The sequence below is a fragment of the Filicampus tigris genome, chromosome 2, assembly GCF_054856515.1.
Source record: "Filicampus tigris isolate MCC_2025a chromosome 2, RoL_Ftig_1.0, whole genome shotgun sequence".
Taxonomy (NCBI): domain Eukaryota; kingdom Metazoa; phylum Chordata; class Actinopteri; order Syngnathiformes; family Syngnathidae; genus Filicampus; species Filicampus tigris.
In genome coordinates this window covers 31,970,727-31,990,029 of record NC_141218.1, presented here as the reverse complement: position 1 = coordinate 31,990,029, position 19,303 = coordinate 31,970,727, and the positions used below count along the sequence as shown (strand labels likewise).

Here is a 19,303-nt window from a genome sequence, read left to right as displayed (position 1 = left end):
GTGTGCATGCATTTGTGTGTGTATGTGTGTGTGTTTAAGGGGCTATAACTTCAGGGTTGGTGGAGGCTAAATTTAGGCCACAGATGGGCCTGGCTAAACTTCCATTCTCGGAGCGTTGAAGCTCAGGCTTAAAATTAGAAAGGTGATAGACCAGTGCCACTCTATCATTGGTGTGTGCGTGTGCGTGTGCATGCGTCTGCCATTGGTGTCCAGGTCAACAGATGTGTTTATGTCCGTATGCCAGGATTAAATGTGTGAAGAATGTTATCCTGCATGATGGCCACTTTGTCCTTGGAAAGAAAGTTTTCCAAAACAAAATTGCATTAATATATTTGCCACAGTTAGGATACGTGTGAGTAAAAGCTGAATAATCACAGACAATCCTGGCATTGCAGCCATCATCCTCTCTCTCTCGAGTGTCAGCTGCGTGACTGTGAAACGGTTCATCAGTCAGCTGTTCTTTTGCCAAACCCAACCATGTCTAAATAGAATGTAACAACACATTCTTTGTGCAGATGGTGAATAGTCCAGATTGCTAGCATTCTCTGAATACACAGAAGAGACATATTCAATTATTTGAGAACACATACACATTATACAGTATGTCACAAACATGAGTACACACTTCACGTTTTGGTAAATGTGGTTTATCTTTCAGTGGGACAACACTAAAGAAATGTCACTTTGCGCCAATGTACAGTAAATTAGTCAGTGTGCCGCTTGTGTGAGTTTATTGTCCCCTCAAAATAAAGTCATTTATTTATTAATGTCCAAACCATTCACAACAAAACTAAGCACACCCCTATATGAAACTGTCCAAATTGTGCCTAATGTCTCAATGTTTTGCGTGGCCACCATTATCTTCCAGCAGTGACCCTGTGCATGGAGTTCTCCAGAGCTTTAGAGGTTGCCAATGAAATCCCCTTCAACTCCTCCATGATGACATTGCTGAGCTGAAGGATGTTGGAGACCTGGTGCACCTCACCGTCAGTTTGAGGATGCCCCATAGATGCTCAGGGGACAGTCTTGAAGGTGTGTTTAGGGTGTTTATCATATTGGAATACTGTAGCCCAGTTTCCAATGGAGGGGATTGTGTTTTGTGGCGGTCTTCTTATAGCCTAGGCCAGGGATGGGCAACTGAAATGGTGGAGGAGGCCACAGTTTTTCATAAGTTATATAGGCGGCGGGGAGGGGGGACTACATAGAACCACACAGTTCCTAAGCGTAAGCGTCTGTCACTGTTGGCCAGCGTGTTTTTGGTCTATCTAGGCCTTAAGACTCAGTGTCATTGAAAAAAAGACATGTCTGCCATCTAGCGGTGGTTGATGATACAACAAATTCAAACTACAGTCGATCCCTGCATATTCGCAGTATGGCAACCATGGATTCGTAAATTCACAATTTTTTTGCCTTTTAACCCAACTTTTACATTTTGTATTTTTCAATGTTTTATTTAGGATTCTTATCCCATTTCCCATTCAGGATTCTTACCCAATTTCCCTCACGTTTTTCATGGAAAATGTATATTGAATGTTTATCAGTATTTTTTATAAAAGTATTTTTAAAAAAACAAGAAAAAAACGTTGTGTGTTGCAGTTGGGGGAATTAATGGTCCACTCACAGCATGGTCGCAGGCCGCATGCGGCCTGTAGACTACAAGTTGAGCAACAATTCTTTTTTGCAGATCCTCTGTTCTTTGCCATGAGGTGCCACGGTGAGCTTCCAGTGACCACGATGAGAGAGAGAGTGTGAGTCACAAGACATCAGGGAGAGAAAATGGCAGATTTTCATTTCAATTTTCACTGTGGTTTAGACATTAATGGTGGTGTGTTGAGTTCATTTGAGAGACTGTATACTTACTCTCTTAGCGGCTGTACACTGACTACTAGCAAAGTGTCATTTCTTTACTGTTGGCTCATGAAAATATATAATAAAGCAATTCTAAAAATATGAGGGTGTGCCTTACTTTTATGTCATGAGTTATATGTAGGTACCTGTAATTTGGTTTCAGTACGTTTTGTGACACAATGCTGGAATAAGTATTTAAAAGACATATGATATCATTGTGGATTAGTGGCTAGCACAACCAGACAACCTGACGACCTGTCCAAGATGACTTTCGTTTCAACCAAAGTCAGCTGCATTTTATATTTGCTTGAATAAATCCTATATATGTTTTCATCATAGTTTGATTCCATCATGGGCACATTATCACCTGATTTCAACAAAATTCCATTGCAATTTAAGCTTGTTTGGCCTTGGGGGAGCCTTTCACACTACTAAGTGCCATTAGTTGATTTGAGGACACGCGGTATTGGAAATTAATGAATGACAATATTAAGGAATCACTGTGCTAACCCAGTGATTGGCTGGCGACCAGTCCAGGGTGAGCCCCACCTCTCACCCAAAAGTCAGATGCAATAGGCTACGCCTCAGCCCCGAACCTATAGGATCGATGGATGGTAGGATGGCAGGACGAATAGATGATATAGCAAATATTTGTATATTGTATTACACGGTAGTTAAAACAGTGAGTGCATAAATGTGTAAAGCCTAAAGATTAAACGTACATGATAATGACGTGAAAATTTAATAAGTATTTGCGATTCAACCCGTCCATATTATCTTTATGTAATGATGAACAATCTCACCGTTGTCATAAACATCCAGCAGACAAATGAAAGTCAATCGGGTTAAATTTGCATCCTCTTTTTTTTTTTTACTCCACTTGATGGCGATAGTGACACATTGATTTCTGGGAATGTCCCTGTTCTAAACACTATAGCAAGACAAAGTGCTTTTTGGGGCTCTTACATGTTGGGAAAGTACATATTTGGAAATTAATTTCATTTCATGAGTTGTTACACCGCGGCACGGTGGTCGACTGGTTAGCACGTCCGCCTCACAGTTCAGAGGTCGTGGGTTCGATCCCGGCTCCGGCCTCCCTGTGTGGAGTTTGCATGTTCTCCCCGTGCCTGCGTGGGTTTTCTCCGGGCACTCCGGTTTCCTCCCACATTCCAAAAACATGCATGGTAAGTTGATTGGATACTCTAAAAAATTGCCCCTAGGTGTGATTGTGAGTGCGGTTGTTTGTCTCTGTGTGCCCTGCGATTGGCTGGCAACCAGTTCAGGGTGTCCCCCGCCTACTGCCCAAAGACAGCTGGGATAGGCTCCAGCACGCCCCGCGACCCTTGTGAGGAGAAGCGGTACAGATAATGGATGGATGGATGAGTTGTTACACCACCCTTGTATCTTACGTTTCTTGTTTCATGTAAATGCCAGGTACAACTAAAGGTGTGTTTATGACAAAAAATTACTCATAAGTGTTTAATTAATGAGCTGGTACCTCGCCAATTTTCAGGATTTTCTTGATAATTACCTAAATCAATACCTATGGAATTGTACTGCCAAAAACTGTGATTTTACGCACTTCATGTTTTCTTTCCTGTCTTTTGGTCACGAGACACCTCTAGTGGCACCAGGCATTAAAAATGAGGACACATGTGGTCACATTTTTTCTCCATGTCTGTAGTAGGCTGTCCTCGCTTCTTCTTGTTGGCAAGGAAGTGTTTAATTGAGTTTTTCTCACAGTTTTTAATTTGATTATTTTTTACTGCTTGACATTTTTTTTTTCATATAAGCATTGAGTGTAATTGACTTTATTCCTGGTTAGCGTAGGATACTGATCAAGACAAAGATTGTGTTCCGGAGTATAAAATCAGGTTACATATCTGTTGCAGGAATGAAGCCCCATTATAAACCGAAGACCCCCTGTTGTCAAATAATATATGATAATATACTTGAGGTTTTTTTTTTTTTTACTAAGATTCTGAAAAAACGTTTGGATAGTAGGCCTACAGCTGACAAATCACTGTCATCGCAAGACCTTCAGGGCCAGGAAGGCCTGATCTGATGGCTTAACATTTACAAACGAAATTATAAAAAATGTTCCATGAAATTATATTAATTCCAATGAGTACATTCTTTTGATTTTGTAGCGTTTGTCTTGGCTGCACTACTTTCGATATAGCCTAAGTAAGTAATTATGTAATGTGGATGTTGGATTTTTTTTGGGGTGGTATCTGATTTAAGCCTCTATGTGCTACAATGTCCATCTACTATAATTGCCGAGGGCCTTAAGAATCAGTAGTGCTGGTGCATTATTACGATTGCCACTGGAATTTTACAGCAATATGGTTGGCAGCTGTTTCGTTGGAGCATATCCTGGCTGATGCAACGACATGGCCAAGTATGCATCTCATCTGTATGAAATAAACACATTCACTTTTCTATGGTTAGAGTCAGGGTGGGTGAACGTTAGTGGGATTCATAATTATTTTCCCGCCTGGAAGCAGTAGTCCTACCTGAATGTAGCAGCCAATCATATTGCAGCGGGGCGTGTCCTGCCCAGAAAACTGCAATTCATAATAACACAGTGTTGGCTAATATAGAGTAACTTTAACTATTGCAACGTGACTGTTTTTTTAACCAATCAGATTTCAAATTCGGCTAACATCCAAAATGACATCAATGTTTTTTACTTCCTCTGATAGGTTAGTCTCAGCAAAACTTGTCAAAGCCAAGTTCGGTTTGCAAAATACAGTACATCTATAGCGATCTACATGTTGATATTTCATTATCAACATCACTGGTGAGTATGATGTATGTTTTAATACTTTTGTTATTCTTTTGTCTTTTGTTGTTAAATAAATATTGATTCTGAAATCAGGGCGGCACGGTGGTCGACTGGTTAGCACGTCTGCCTCACAGTTCAAAGGTCGTGGGTTCGATCAAGGCTCCGGCCTCCCTGTGTGGAGTTTGCATATTCTCCCCGTGCCTGCGTGGGTTTTCTCCGGGTACTCCGGTTTCCTCCCACATTACAAAAACATGCACGGTAGGTTGATTGGACACTCGAAATTGCCCCTAGTTGTGACTGTGAGTGCGGATGTTTGTCTCTGTGTGCCCTGCGATTGGCTGGCAACCAATTCAGGGTGTCCCCCGCCTACTGCCCGAAGACAGCTGGGATAGGCTCCAGCACACCCCGCGACCCTTGTGAGGAGAAGCGGTATAGATAATGGATGGATGGATGGGTTCTGAAATCCTCCAGATGATGTATGTAGCACAGTTGCATGCTGGTATTTAGAATTTTTGCCTGGTGTTGATGGTTTCCATAATAGTGACATGATAGTTGTGGTATTGAAAGCCCAGATAGCAAACCACTCCACTGGTGTGACTATTTTGGTTGTTTAACCAAGCCCACCAGCGATAGTGCGAGGCCTTCATGGAGGTTAAATTTTGGCAACCTTCTCAAGGTCCTGAAATGAAGCCTGATCCGCTTCGGTTCATTTAATTACTGAGGGTCGAAACTGTCGGAATACTTTAGAGAAGGTGAAGAGCCGTTTAAAGTAGATATAACCTTAGAAAAAGCAAATGAGTCTAGTCTGGCCTTTTCCTGTAGTTCTGTGTGCTCTGGTTCATGTTACTGCCGTGTGCGTATGCTTTCTGTTTCCCACTGTGGTCAGTGTGAGGAGTAACAGGTTTCTACGGCCTTGGAAACTTTTATCAGTGTGAAGACACAATTGCAGTACCAGACACTGCAAGGCAGACTAAATACACCCATGAGCTATATGGCCTGGGTCCAAACATCTCTGATATTGACGTCTCCTGGAGACACCGATGCGTTTAATCTGATGCCATTGGACCTTTTGAACAATTCCTTTCTTTTAAGAGTGTGCATGTTAGTTGCGCTTGTGGAAAACGCCTCGCCGCCCTCCAATGCCCATCTCTGGATTTGGGAGGAACTATTTTGTGGAAATATGCGGGTCACAGCAACCTGTGGTCGCCGTAGCAACTACGAAGGAACGTGGAGTTGCCCTGGCAACAGATGAAATGAGGGGTTACCGTGACAAAAACACTACAGGAACTCATTTAGCAGGACCTCTCTGTCCTTTTTCAGACAGATAGCAGCAGGCATGACAGGCGCAGCATTTGTACAGTGTGAGGGACAATGTTAAGGTGGAGTCAAATATGTCCCTATGACTTCATTTTTAATATACTGAATACACCAAGTCGATTGTCCACTGGAAACCCACCCATATGCTTCATTAGGTGAATGTGATGTCCTGTAGAAATATAGTAGTTGTGGTTGCCACCACCATATTATTGTGCTTATGTTGGTGTAGACGTACGCTGCATCATACAAAGGGGTTAGAAAGAATTCTCAGTGTGTTGTAGTCCAGGTTCAAATCTGATTCAAAAAGTTTACAGAAACAACATTTTTTTAAAAAAGGGTGAAAACAGTTCACACTGCTGTTGTGTCTATAGCCCCTTCTATTCAATGTACTATTTTTCAGTGTTGAGTCGGATCTACTTTGTATGATTTTTTTGCTTTCTCATCATTTGACACCCGTTGATGGAAGTGTTGTGGGCTTTGGTGGGGTTCTATACTCTGCAGTGGCTCTTTAGTTGTATAGTTAATGTGGTGTGTGTGTGTGTGTCTTTGACCATTGCTACTAGAAGGACTTTGGTCGGATGGTACAGCCACACAGCTAACAAAAGGAATACATTATATACCTGAGTCCAAAAAGTTTTGGTTAAATTCCGGTATTTTGAGGATGTTCCTAATATAAATGATACAAATTTGTACATTTTTGTACAAAAGAGACATTTATTCTCAAATCACTGTATTAAAACGTACAACACAATTTAAAGCAAATACGTCTGGCTGTTTTTCCCTATTTGGGTCGGTAGTCACTTGTAACATTGTAAACATAAAACAACATTATTTAATTTAATGTAGCAATTAAGCCTATTGTATTTAATTTTTTGGGCACAAATCACAATTGACAACCAACCACAGAAGCATGCTTGCAATGAATTAAAAACCAAACAGAAATTACAGTACTTTATCTAAGGCAATAAACATGACAAATACAATGACTGTTTTGTTATATTATTGCAGGAACACGATCGAGAGATAATAAACCTAATGAGGAAGTCATACAGTTACATATTAACACACGAAGAGCACAGACAGAAACACACAATGCAGACATGACCCAATCCTGGCTCAGTGGTAGACTGATATCGAATAAGGTACAGTACCAATAATACATTTAGCCAAATTATGTGGGAGCCTTGCTAATGTGCAGCTCCGTCACTTCTACGCGCATGATCAGCACACTGGGCCAGTTTTAGTAAACTGAGTAACAGATCTACTCGTCCGGCTTCCTCTTGGGCTTCTTTGGGTTGCGTGAGCGGCTCTTGGCCTTGCACAGGGGACAGATGGGAGCATTGCGGTGAATCTGCTGGTGGCACGACAAGCAAGCCTAGAGGGACGATAAAGGAGATTGTGTTTAGTCTGAAAACACAGACATTTGAAAAATGGGTCTCAAAGTGCAAAGCAACACCATTATCCTCCGTTTCCACGCAAAGATTTAACAGACAGGTACAGTAACGCCCCCGCCGAATCTCTGTACTGAACATAAAAACATTAGCTGAAAAACACCCCAATTCACAAGTATAAGGCATTACAGAAGAACGAGCACAAAAAGCTGCAGTATTTTTTGCTCTTTCTGAAATGCCTTATGATGCCGCCTTCCAAGGTGCAATGTTAGCGGCGGGGTAGCTAGCATCAGCCACCAGCTGGTAGCTGGCCGGCTTGACACCCAACAGGAGCATGATGAAAGATTCCTGGACAATTCTTAAAGGCAGTCGAGGCACAGTGTTGACACCGGAGAGAGCAGGGTGATAAACTTCCCAAGAAGATGCAGAGAAAGGTCTCCATTGCAAATTGGCAGTGGAAGGTAACAGCTCATCAGGTTAGCTGCTCAACATAAGGTACAGTAAGTGCCCAACTCAGGATTAAGTGTCATTTGCAATATCAATTTAAAAAACAAACAAACAAAAAACATTTAGCGAGTACTTTGAACCTCCACGTATTCACTCTTCAAGAGTGGCAGAATTTTTTGGGTAACCTATGCTTTGTCATTTGCTGAAAATTGTACCTGTTTGCTGTTCAAGCAAGAAGTATTGCTTTGCTGCCACCTTGTGGCATCTACAGGCAATTACAAACGTTTTGGGGGTCAATTACTTGCACATTTTCGCTAATCGTAGCAGGTCTCAGTCCCAATCCCCGCGAACAGCAGTACATCAAGGAATGGAACACCAAAGACATTTTTCAGTTTACACCTGGTAGAACAAGCAGTTCTTACACACATAGAAGTCGCCTGCTGGGCTCACATGAATGATCCATTTTTCTGATTATCAATTTTTGTTTTTACTCATTTTAGCAGGTCAATTTGATTATAGATCAATTTTGTCATTGCTCATATTTGAAACTTCCAAAAATACATATCACTGTTGTATAAATGTGCTTTCAGTTTTAATTATTTACTAACGTCTACCTTTTATTAAGACGTAGCACAAGTAGCCAACATGTAGCAAATCACAGTCTGTTCTCTTTCATTAAATGGAATAATGAAAGCCAATTAACTCTAGCTGAGAGCTTGTGTAATATAAACCAGCCATTAAAACCTGGGCTGAGACTTCAAGACGTCAATTGACATTAATTACAGAAAAAAAAAACTACCAAGGTACAAGACATTTCAAAAACAGTTTATTTCTGTACCTTTTTAATGACCATAGTTTTTGGAATACAAGTCAGTCTTTTTTTCCTAGTTTGGTTGGTCCTGCAACCTTTTTACTGATGTGCGACTTGTATACATTATTAGAGCTCAGACTGGCACCCGAAATCTCCGTCCCCTAAAAGTGTTGACTGTCTTTTGGTGCATTACCGCCGGTGGAAAGAAGGTAGCGGTAATGCACCAAAGTATTTGCCAACTGCCAAAAGAAAGTACAAGTAGAAATTGAAGCAGAAGAAGTAGTAGTGTTCATGGCTAAGAACGTGTGACGTATCGCTAGTTAAGCGTGTGGCTCCTACTTGCTATGCAAGGATTGACGGCACCAAAAGGTGCCGGCCAAGATTCTACCTTTGGCCGCATTGCAACGCAGGATTCCAGTCAAGAAAGGCCATTTTATACTAAAAAGAAAAACTTTTCCATAGTGAGAAGCAGAAGTTACGGCGACTGGAACTTGTTCACTGCCGTCAACAGGATGCATTCGGAAAGACCACTCTGAAAAAGTGTGTGTTCGGAGAGGCAGAGTGCACTCCCGTTAGTTTCCAAACGCGGCCAATGTTATAAACCAATCAGCAGCTTGTGCTTAAACTGTTTCTACCAGTACTGCCTGACGCACTAGGCTCTGGCACTCCTTTTTTGGATGCACTCTGAATAACCGAACGACACATTTGAACAACACTCTGAATTTCAAAAGCGTCAGAGTGAAGCAGTGCGGGTTCCGAGCGTATTTCCATATGAACCAGCAATTAGGGAATGGAGATTTGGGGTGGAAGTCCGAGCGCTACTGTTCTTGGTCTTTTTGTTTTAGTCCCATAAATTCAATTAAAAAAAAAAAAAAAAATTAAATTAAATTTCATTTAGTGAGCTTGGTCACAAAACGAATTGAACTTGTTAGTCAAGGCACCGCTGCATTTTGAATTAAAAAGAACATCTTAAAATCCAGTATTTAAGATTGAAAGGGAAATTTTCTTTACACGAATGTTCTATGTGGCCCCACTAACAGAGTACTCAGATTAATATTGCATTTGTGGAATATGAATTAAAGCAGCAAAACCCACCAGTTTTCAATCATCTTAAGGGGCGGCCATTTTGTCACCTGCTGTCAACTGAAAATGACCTCACAGCTGCTCAGGGCTCAGGTAACGACCAAGAACAGCTCAACTGTCGACCAATAACAGCTCAACTGTTTTCAGAGTTTGGCCATGTGACGTTCGCAAGCAATTTTGTTTAATTACCTGAGTCCCCAGCAACTGTGATGTCATTTTCAGTCTACAGCAAGGGGCAACCTGTCCGCCCCCTGAATACCCTGTTAGTGGGGCCGCATAAAACATATTCTTGGAAGAACATTTTTGACTTGACTTCACCTTTGAAGTACAATTAATTACACTGTAATTACTTAGACTTCTTTCAAACACAATCCCACCAATAGACTTGTTCCCCTCTTGAGTGCTTTTGGGCTGGCAGATACCTTCATGGGTGGTGGTTGCTGTCTGAAGGTGGCCGTCTGGCGGGCATCTTGTTTCCGGGACACCTGAAGCTGCTGTGCCGCTGCGGCAGCGGCAGCAAGGGATTCTGGGATGGCCGGCTCATGTGGCTCCTTTTGCCACTCTGCTTTTTGCTTCTCAAAGTAGCTGTCGAAGGCAAAGACAAGACAGGCACAGGGCTGGCTGTGAGTCTCATTTTTGGGATCTTACAAACCCCATCCCATCACGCATCAGTAGCATCAACACAAAAGAATACAAGCTCACGTTCCTTTTTTTCCCTTTTTAAATGTACAACTCTGGGCCAAAGTTTAGTTCTAGTGAGAGTGTTTTTCTGAGTTAATGTGAGTGTTTTTGTGCATGGGCCGGAGGGTTGGGGGGAAAAAAAATTCTGCTTTGGTATTTATGTCTGACTGGCGTGTACCAACAAAAAGTGATATCCCATTTCATGATGCTCTCTGGTTACTCTCAGAATGGGTTTGTGATGGAGTACAATTAACTGAAGAACAAATCTAATGGGTTGCTTTTCCTTTAACCATATCCCAGCAATGTACCACTTAACACATTCCATTAACACAATGCACCTCAATATTTCACGTTCAATTAATCATTAAATATGTATTTTTGTCTAAATTTATATTTCAAACTGATTTTCTTTGCGTTAGAGCTCATTTCATGCAAATGTGTCACTTTCTCCCAGAGAAGGTTTGAAAATCCTAACACCCAATAGGCGTATGAGGTGTGATTTCATTTGCTTCAAAGTTGCTTTATCATGCCTTCGTAGGCCAATTCGAATAGGCCCTTAATAAAAGGTTAAAAAAAAAAAAGATTGCAGAATTACTTTTCTATCAGTAAGATTTACCGCTGAGGAGTCTGACAGCATTGCGGCACCAAGAACAGAAAAAGAGTGATGGCCAGCAGCCTAGCAGTTAAAAACACATTGAGCTGATCAACAACCGATTGATGATAACAGATTCGGTCAACAGCCTCCAAATTACAATTTGCAGGGGATGCTTACCAGTAGTTAAAATGTTCCCAATTAAGACAACCAGCAACCAAACTCTCTAGATAAACAGACTGCAGATGAACTGTTCCGTCCAACATCCGCACAGACCTCCGGTATTGCACAACTCCTCTAAGCAGCATTGATCTGCTCAATGCAACTCTGGGGCAAATCATGTTAGGAGGCAGGCTCGGGAAATTAGCACATTCGAATTAGGGATGGACAATAACTACTGAACTGATCATTATTGGGAAAAAACCGACGCCGCATTAACGGGTCTGAGAAACAACTACTGGGACCGTCTTCTTCGAGCGTCCACCGCAGGGCTCGGGCGCCAGACAGCGATGACGACGAGCCGTGCCTTTTCCTTTTTAACTCTACTTTTACCTTTGATGCTGGGTACTATAACCGTGTGGATTTGGGATCACAGTACACATTGACAAGTTGGAGGGACGTTTCACCACACTTTCAACATCCCAGACGAGATAGTTAGATCTGCGTGTAGTGTTGTCACGTCCGGTCGGCCCTGTAGACAGCGCAGGGAACATAAAATCAGGGCAGCCGAGCTAAAGTAATGGCTAGCCACTCAACCCTTCGTTGACAAGCCTCTCTACCTCTCCAGCGCCAGATCCATACTAAGTGCAACTAGCAAGAACTTGCTATGTTCGGGACTGTTGCATTTTATCACTCACAGAAACCTGGCTACATGCTCAGATTCTTCACGCTTCAGCGCAACAAGAACTTAAAAGGCAACGGCACAAAGTGAAGCTTCGTTGCCAGATTATTATGTCCAATATGCGCAGACGACAGCTAACGACAACTTTATTGCATGCTCTCGACCCAAGTGAGGAATAGGATAAGTGGTTCCGAAAATGGAGGGATGGATAACAAACGCTATGACACTACAATGTCTCCTGCTGTAATAATGAGAATGAATGCTTGTAGGAATCAAATGGCCACGGCTCTTTGAAGCGCAGTATGTGATATTTTCCATTATTGTTTTTATTTTGGTCCTTGAAAATGTCTTCACGCGGCACGGTGCTTGACTGGTTAGCGTGAGTTTTCTCCGGGTACTCCAGTTTCCTCACACATTCCAAAAACAAACATGGAAGGCTAACTGAACATTCTAAATTGTCCCTAGGTATGATTGTGATTCAGGGTATTGCCCGCCTACTGCCCGAAGCTACAGCTGGCATAGGCTCCAGCGCGCCTGCGAACCTCGTGAGGACAAGCGGTTTGGAAAATGGATGGATGGATGAAAACATCTTCATATGAAAATGATCAGTAGCACTAAAACTTTTGGGGTACAGCCACGTATATGTGTGTGCAATGTACATTGTTAAAATGTCACTGAGAGAGATTAGATTATTATAGAGACATGATTTTATAAAGTACCAAAACATGCGACTGTAGTTGTCACTGAGCGCTGTTTAATGTCATCCTCGAACCCTGCTACATTAGTAGGAAGCGGGATTTAAATCTTTTATTCTTTTGAAATGCAACAACAGATATATTTGTAGTATACAAAAAAAAAAAAAAGAAAAAGTTATCGGTATCGGTTTGGAGAGGCAGGAAGTTATTGGTATCGTAACCACCTCCTGCCATCAATTTTTTCAAGCGCAGTGTCCCTAGAGGTCATAATGAGTCCTCCATACCTGGACATGTCCTTCAGAGCCGTCTTCTCGCACCTCAACTCAACTTGTTTGTCAGATCGCAGGCTGTGTACCACAGTCATTTCAACTGACTGTAATCAAACGCCTTCTTAAAAAGGTACTTTTCACCAGATGACCAAGCTAATTATAGACCCGTAGCCAATCTTCCTTACAAAAAACGCAATTGCCAAACAATGACTTCCTACAAAACAAGGACTTACTTGAACACATCATGGTGCTGAGACACCACTCGTGAAAGTAACTTATAACATCCTTGTTACTTCAAACAATGTCTAGTCTCTGTGGTCCTCATGTTAGATGGGTACAGCCTTCAATACAATATACCATCTTGTTCTTTTAACAGTGGACATCAGGAACTGCATTGAAGTGTTTTCAATTTTACAAAGTTCTTGTATGATCAATTTCAGTTTATATTTATATGGCAATTAGAGGTGTGTGATATGGGCTTTAAAAAAAAAAAAAAAAAAAAAAAAAACGGAAAAAAAGGTTTCCTGTGCTGTCAAACGTCTCAGAGGAACGAATTATGTTATCTCTATTGTGGTGACGTTTGTGTTTTGCTAAGTTGTGTTGTTTCCGACATTCCTGAATGAACATTAAGCGAATATCATATATCCTGGCTGTCACGTTTTACTTGCTCGCCTAAAATACGTAGCATAGGTGATGGCGGCCTTCGTGATGTCTCTCCAACATTTACTTGCTTCGCCAATGGTTCAGGCTGTGTTTGCCCAACTCTGTGAGGGTTTTCTTAATGTGTTGTGCAGCTATACTGTGATGATTTTTTCTTTAGCATGCTTGTGGTGTTTCAAAGTTTCCTTCGTAATCCACATGGTTCGTGGTGGAACAGATTTGTCGGTGAATTGCTCTTCACGGCGACCGTTTTTGGCACGTGGCACATCATACAATGTGATTCCAACAGAGTTCAGTCAACCCCAAATAATTTCCAGGCTAGGGACGCGGATTTTCATTTTGATATTAAATACTCGCTGAGACAAACAATTCCTCCATTTCTCCATTTCCTAAATTTGACACAATGCCGTCTTGAGCTAGCTGGTCCCACAGAGGCACATCACTGAATCTTGCCTGCTGATTCAGAGGATGAGGATTTATCACTTCCTCCTCCTTTGCTGTCTATGCCCACTGATTCGCCGAATGAGGATTTCATCACGTTCTCCTAATTTGCAGACAGTAAATGGACTCGTCTGTCTTTACTTTTCGAGACAGTGTTACTACTCGATAATGGCAAATCGCAGATCGTGAAAGAAATATTGACGAAATATATCGTTCAAACCTCTTGTCAATGATTGCAAACCACAGGTGCTTGAGCTTGTACTTTTAGTCTGGCTGTTTAGGGAGTAATATTAGAATAGATTGTTATGATGTTATGCCGAGGAGGTGCAACTTAATTTATGAAAGAAAGCAATCAGTTATCCAAACATTAGCCATGCCTTAAATGAATAAAGAATTGGATGACCAGCGATTTCCACCCAGTCATCCACTTTCTAGTCTATAGTCTTATGCAGGAGAGTCAAACTAATCGTCGTCATGGGCCACATGGTAGTCTCAGAAGGTCGTAATGACTGAGCCATATAAATGTAAAATAACCTCATCAAATTATTCCATACACACAACTGCCCCTGCATTTGACTGCTATTATATATTTTTAACACCAAATAGAATTTCAAATGAGAAGACATGGAAAATAGCGCCAGGCAAATATTTGACTATAGCCTACATACAACTATTGTCCAATTTATGTTAAGAAAGGAGTTGGTCAAAGTAAATGCTTGCAAAGCCTGTTAACATGAAGAAAATTGCAATTTCGTTACAGATTTTGAGCTGAAATTAAAACAAAAGGAAACACACTGTTTACTTTTGTGGGCCACATAAAATGGTGTGGTAGGCCGCATCTGGCCGTGTCTTATAGTCAGGGCTGACTCAGGCTCATCTTGGGTCATCCTTAGTTCAGCAGCATAACGGCATTGTTTTACCATCCCTGTACCTCAGCTTTATGTCTCGCTTCCTCTTCTCTACCTTTCCATGTAAAACAGAGTAGTACCAACAGTATTTTTATTTCAACATGTGCCACTGAAAATAGACAAGAGCACAGTCTCTGTTGCCAAAATGCAGAGCAGGTCATGTGTGAATCAGTGAACGGGAGCGAGCTTGAAGGTGAAGTCAACCCCAAAATTTTCTTTACATTAAAATGTTCTATGCACCTTCACTAGTCTAAACACACCGTTTTGATTAATATTGTGTTTGTGGAATATGAGTTAAGCAGCAAAAGCCACCCGTTTTTAGCCATCTCAGGGAGTGGCCAATTTGATACTTTCTGTCGACTGAAAATGACATCACAGTTGCTAAGGGCTCAGGTAATGACCAATCCCAGCTCACCTAAAGCTGAGTGTGTAAACAGTAAATTTTTAGCCCATTCTGCTCACCCCTACTCTAAATGCATTTACGATAACTTCTTCAGAATTACACGCACTTGGTGTTTTATACACCCCCCACAAAGCCAGGCTTCAAAAGCAGTTTTTCTCTCTGTACTCATGTATTATACAGCCCCCTTATTTGCTGGTAACCTAGTTCAAAAATCTAAATAATACCCGTATAGTAATTTGATGAATTGGGATTTCTTGTGTTCGGATGCATATTTTTTTGTGCAGAGAAGTTCTCTTATCTCGTTTGAAGCCTTTTGCTTGACGTCACGTAAGCAGGGGAGGAAAAAAAACATCCTCGTATTCCTTATATTTATGAGAGTATTGCACTGAAACCCCCACATACTAGAGGTTCGGCCACTGCGGATTCACCTTTTCAATGATTTTTTTTCCCTGCTCAATATATTTGGGGTCAGGGGGGTTCCCCAGAAAAACACAAATTGGAAACATATATCCAAGTTAACGGGGTTTTTTGAAGATTTTTTTGAGGGGTTTAAAAAAAAAAAAAAAAAAAGAAAAATTGCTAAGTGTCCACCGTACTATAAACTAGAATTCTCTAGGGGTGTGGGTGTGTGTGTTATACTGACTCCAGGGAGAGCTTCTCCTCTTCTTCGTTGAGGTGAGGGAGTCTGTGCAATCCCAAAGTCATCCTCAGTGCATCAACATGCTCCTTCAGAGGTTTGTACTCGTCATGCAGGCGACGAGTTGTTTCTAGCAGTTTGTTCAGGTCATTTTCAGACTGCTTGATTGTGCTTTCCATCTTTGGGGAAAAAAAAAATACACCTAAAATCCTGAACTCTGTAAACGGAAAGCTTTTAATGTTCTTAAAGTTTAAACCATTTAAAGTTAAGTGTAGAGTCAAGTAGCACATGCGATCAGTGTTATACCTAATCAAGTTCAATGAATTAAACCAAGTAGAACTACAAACTAGTTCATTATTGGAATGATAAACTTCAAAATATTTCAATTATGAACTATGAATTGAACTAGTTAATTTTAAGATTTGTGAGCCTAAAGGCCTAGATAGACTAATCGAACGTTGGCCATCAGTGACAGACGCTTACCTCCTGTGGCGTCGTGTCGGGCCGGCTGTCAGGACGTCACGCTGGAAAAATACACCGCAACGACGCTGACCATTAAAGTACCTACTGCGCATGTGATGTAATACCCTTCCATGCCATCGGCAGCGGTAGTCACTATTTCTCATTGTTAGAAAAATCCAACCGGAAAGCTATTGGCCGGGGGCGGATTATAAAAACGTAAACAATGCATGCAGCTATATTCTTCACTCACGATGAACTCCCACGCGAAGTAAACCATCACGTTCTTGACACGGTATTTTGTCAAATACTTAAATTGTCAACCCTCGCTCTTGTACTTGTAAGATTAAAGTTCAGGGTGCACACATTGAAAAAGTTTCTGTAGCCCTCTAGAACCCCCTTTACAATGCACAACTGTCATTAAAATGTGATTAGGTTGTTGGTAAACAGCAGTTAAATCACTAAATACAATTCAGAATGTGTCGTCTGCCGTTTGAATCTCGCACCCCCTCATCTTCGGCTTTTTGCGCAGATGTGACATCACAGTAGCCGGAGGATTCAGTGACTACGAATCATGAACAGTCTAATACGAGCCGACAGAAGCCACGATTCCTCGAGCATGAGGTTCGGAAACACTCGGAATGAGCAATTAAAAGTTATTTTCTAATCGATCTGTGGTTGACAACTTGCAGGAAGTGACTTGTATGTATTATAAAACCTATTACCAATGAGAATATGAATTTTAACAGACTCTGAAAAATGTTTGCACCCTGAACTTTAAGGCAGCGAAGGCGTGCTCATTGTTTATCCGTATTTGTCACTTCCCATTGGTGCTCCAGGTGCTGATTGGGTAGCTAACAGCCAATCAGAATGACAAAATGTCACGACTGACTACGCCGATTCAACATGCATAAACGCCACTACACCAATCAGACAGCGCATTCTGACGCCACGACACTTCACGACCACTGACGTCGGTTTGGTCTATCTAGGCCTTAACTTTGACTAGTTCAGGTGAGGGATGAACTCTCCCAACACTGCATGCTATGATGATGATGATAAGAATGGTACTGACTCAGTAATTGTGGCACACACTTACCACATTGATATCTGCATGGATGAGCCGGAGTTCCTCCACATGTGCCATCTTCTCCTGCAGGAGGAGATCCATCTCTTGCTTGTACTCTTTTAGATGCTTCTCCTCAGACTCCAGAGCCTCAAACTCAATCTTCAGGCGAGACTTTATCTTCTGCATTTGGACTGTTTTGTTCCTGTAGGCACAAGAAGACACTTAGCACAAATGTTAACCTGTAAACAACACCATCTAGGACAGTGATTCTCAACAAATAGATTGGGGCCCAAAAGTGGGTCGGTAGTTAAAAGGTAATTAAAAAATTGCAGGCGGTCCAACTCCTCAGTTTACGATGGTGCTGACATATGACGTATTGAGGTTACATATGGCGCATAATGAATGTTTTCAATTCAAGTCAGCAGTAGTGACTGGCATTATGCCACCCGAAAGTATCCTGGGGCCTACTGTTTATTAACATTTTAAATTGGGCTATTGTTCTTAAACTTTATAGAAGTGGGTCACGCCTTGGCAGTAATAGGAAAATTCTGTTCCTAAGGTGACAACAGTTGAGAACCACAGATGGGTATATATTAATTACAAACACAATGGCCACAACTTAAGATTCAGCAGGTCTGTCAGAGTATATTATTTTATTATACATACACACAGTAGTAAGAAGTAGTAAGTAAGGGGGAAAGGAAATTATCAATAGTATTGGAATTGTGGCTTTGTCATGAAATCGGGATATTATTACAAAATGGGTTGCAGGAATATAGTTTTTGTACAGTACAGTGTATATAATGTAAGTGATGCCTGTAAATATTCTACATTATGTTACCGTATATAAAAACAATACTGTGGACGGTGAACCAGTCACACAGCAAGCAGTGATGGACAGTGAGTTACAAAGTGACAGACTACAGCTGGCTAATTACTGTAGCTAGCTCGACCACAGCTCTGCTTCGTAACCCTCTTCTGGATCTTCCTACACATCTGGAATGCTGACGAACGTATGATTATAACGTTTGTGTCAGCTGCAGCCTATGTGTATTCATACAATTACGCCAAGAAGTGTTGAAAATAAACAAAGGTTGGCTTTGTCCGTTTCGCGGAGTAGCAGCAAAGCCACTGCTAACCAATGCTAGCCCCCGCTAGCTAATAGGGTAACAAAGCAGCCAAGAGAAGGGGGGCTCTTCTTTAGTCTAGTGCTGCATTCGCTCACCTTTCGCAAACATCAGGGGTTTTATCGCTTTACGTGTTTTCCAGCCTTACCGTACTTCCAGGATATTTTCTAACTTGCACATGATTTCTTGTTCGTCCGTCATGATGAGGAGATAGATCCCTTGGCTTGTCGCACAGCTGGTGTTGCCGCGTTGTCCGGTGGTCTCTCGAGTTTATTTAAAAAAAAAAAAAAAAAAAAAACAATGGCAGACGTGACGGCGCACAAGAGCGTGCGCGCTCAAGGTGAAGCCGTGTGGCTGAAGCGTGCCAGGAAGTAGTCTGCACTCACGTAAAACGGTTACTCAGACAAAAGTTGTCTATATTACTGTTGTACAAGTAAAACATAAGTCAAGTAAAATGCTAAAAGGTGGAAACAGTAGGCCTACTGACATTCAAAGTAGAGCTACAGAAAAAAGAAGTAGGCCTACTGATTTGGTTCATCTAAATAAATGAAACTGCACAGACTGTGAAATTATGACTTTTTTTTTTTACCGGCAAGTGGCAATTATATCCAACATTTGTTTTTTTAACGTGGCACAGTGAAAGAAAATTATCTCATTATAATTATATTATTATATAATTCCTCAGGCATTTACAGATGCCTATATGACGGACCGGTGCATCTATATCCGCCTATGACGCACGCCCATATTGTAGGCGATAAACGATAGATGGGAAACTGAAAAGAAATGTCACACTGAGCATAGTCAGTAGCCCATTTATTCCGTCTGTGTGATCC

At 41.5% G+C, this 19,303-nt stretch overlaps 1 protein-coding gene across 1 annotated transcript; it reads right to left on the bottom strand.

Moving 5' to 3' along the window:
* Positions 1 to 6,658: 6,658 nt before the first annotated feature.
* zc4h2 (zinc finger, C4H2 domain containing) lies at positions 6,659 to 18,834 on the bottom strand. The gene is made up of 5 exons (XM_086024411.1): positions 18,616 to 18,834; positions 17,371 to 17,542; positions 15,819 to 15,991; positions 10,108 to 10,270; positions 6,659 to 7,328 (listed from the first exon to the last, which is right to left on the bottom strand). The coding sequence occupies exons 1-5, from the start codon at positions 18,666 to 18,668 to the stop codon at positions 7,215 to 7,217; spliced, it is 675 nt and encodes a 224-aa protein (XP_085880537.1). The 5' UTR covers positions 18,669 to 18,834; the 3' UTR covers positions 6,659 to 7,214.
* Between the last annotated feature and the right edge of the window lie 469 nt (positions 18,835 to 19,303).

Excerpts from the sequence above, each read along its gene's own strand:
- zc4h2 (XM_086024411.1), bottom strand. The coding sequence starts at position 18,668 with ATGACGGACGAACAAGAAATCATGTGCAAGTTAGAAAATATCCTGGAA. Across the intron at positions 17,543-18,615 it reads GAAAATATCCTGGAAGTACG|GAACAAAACAGTCCAAATGC; the intron begins GTAAGGCTGGAA and ends TTGTGCCTACAG. Across the intron at positions 10,271-15,818 it reads GAGGAGAAGCTCTCCCTGGA|CTACTTTGAGAAGCAAAAAG; the intron begins GTCAGTATAACA and ends TGCCTTCGACAG.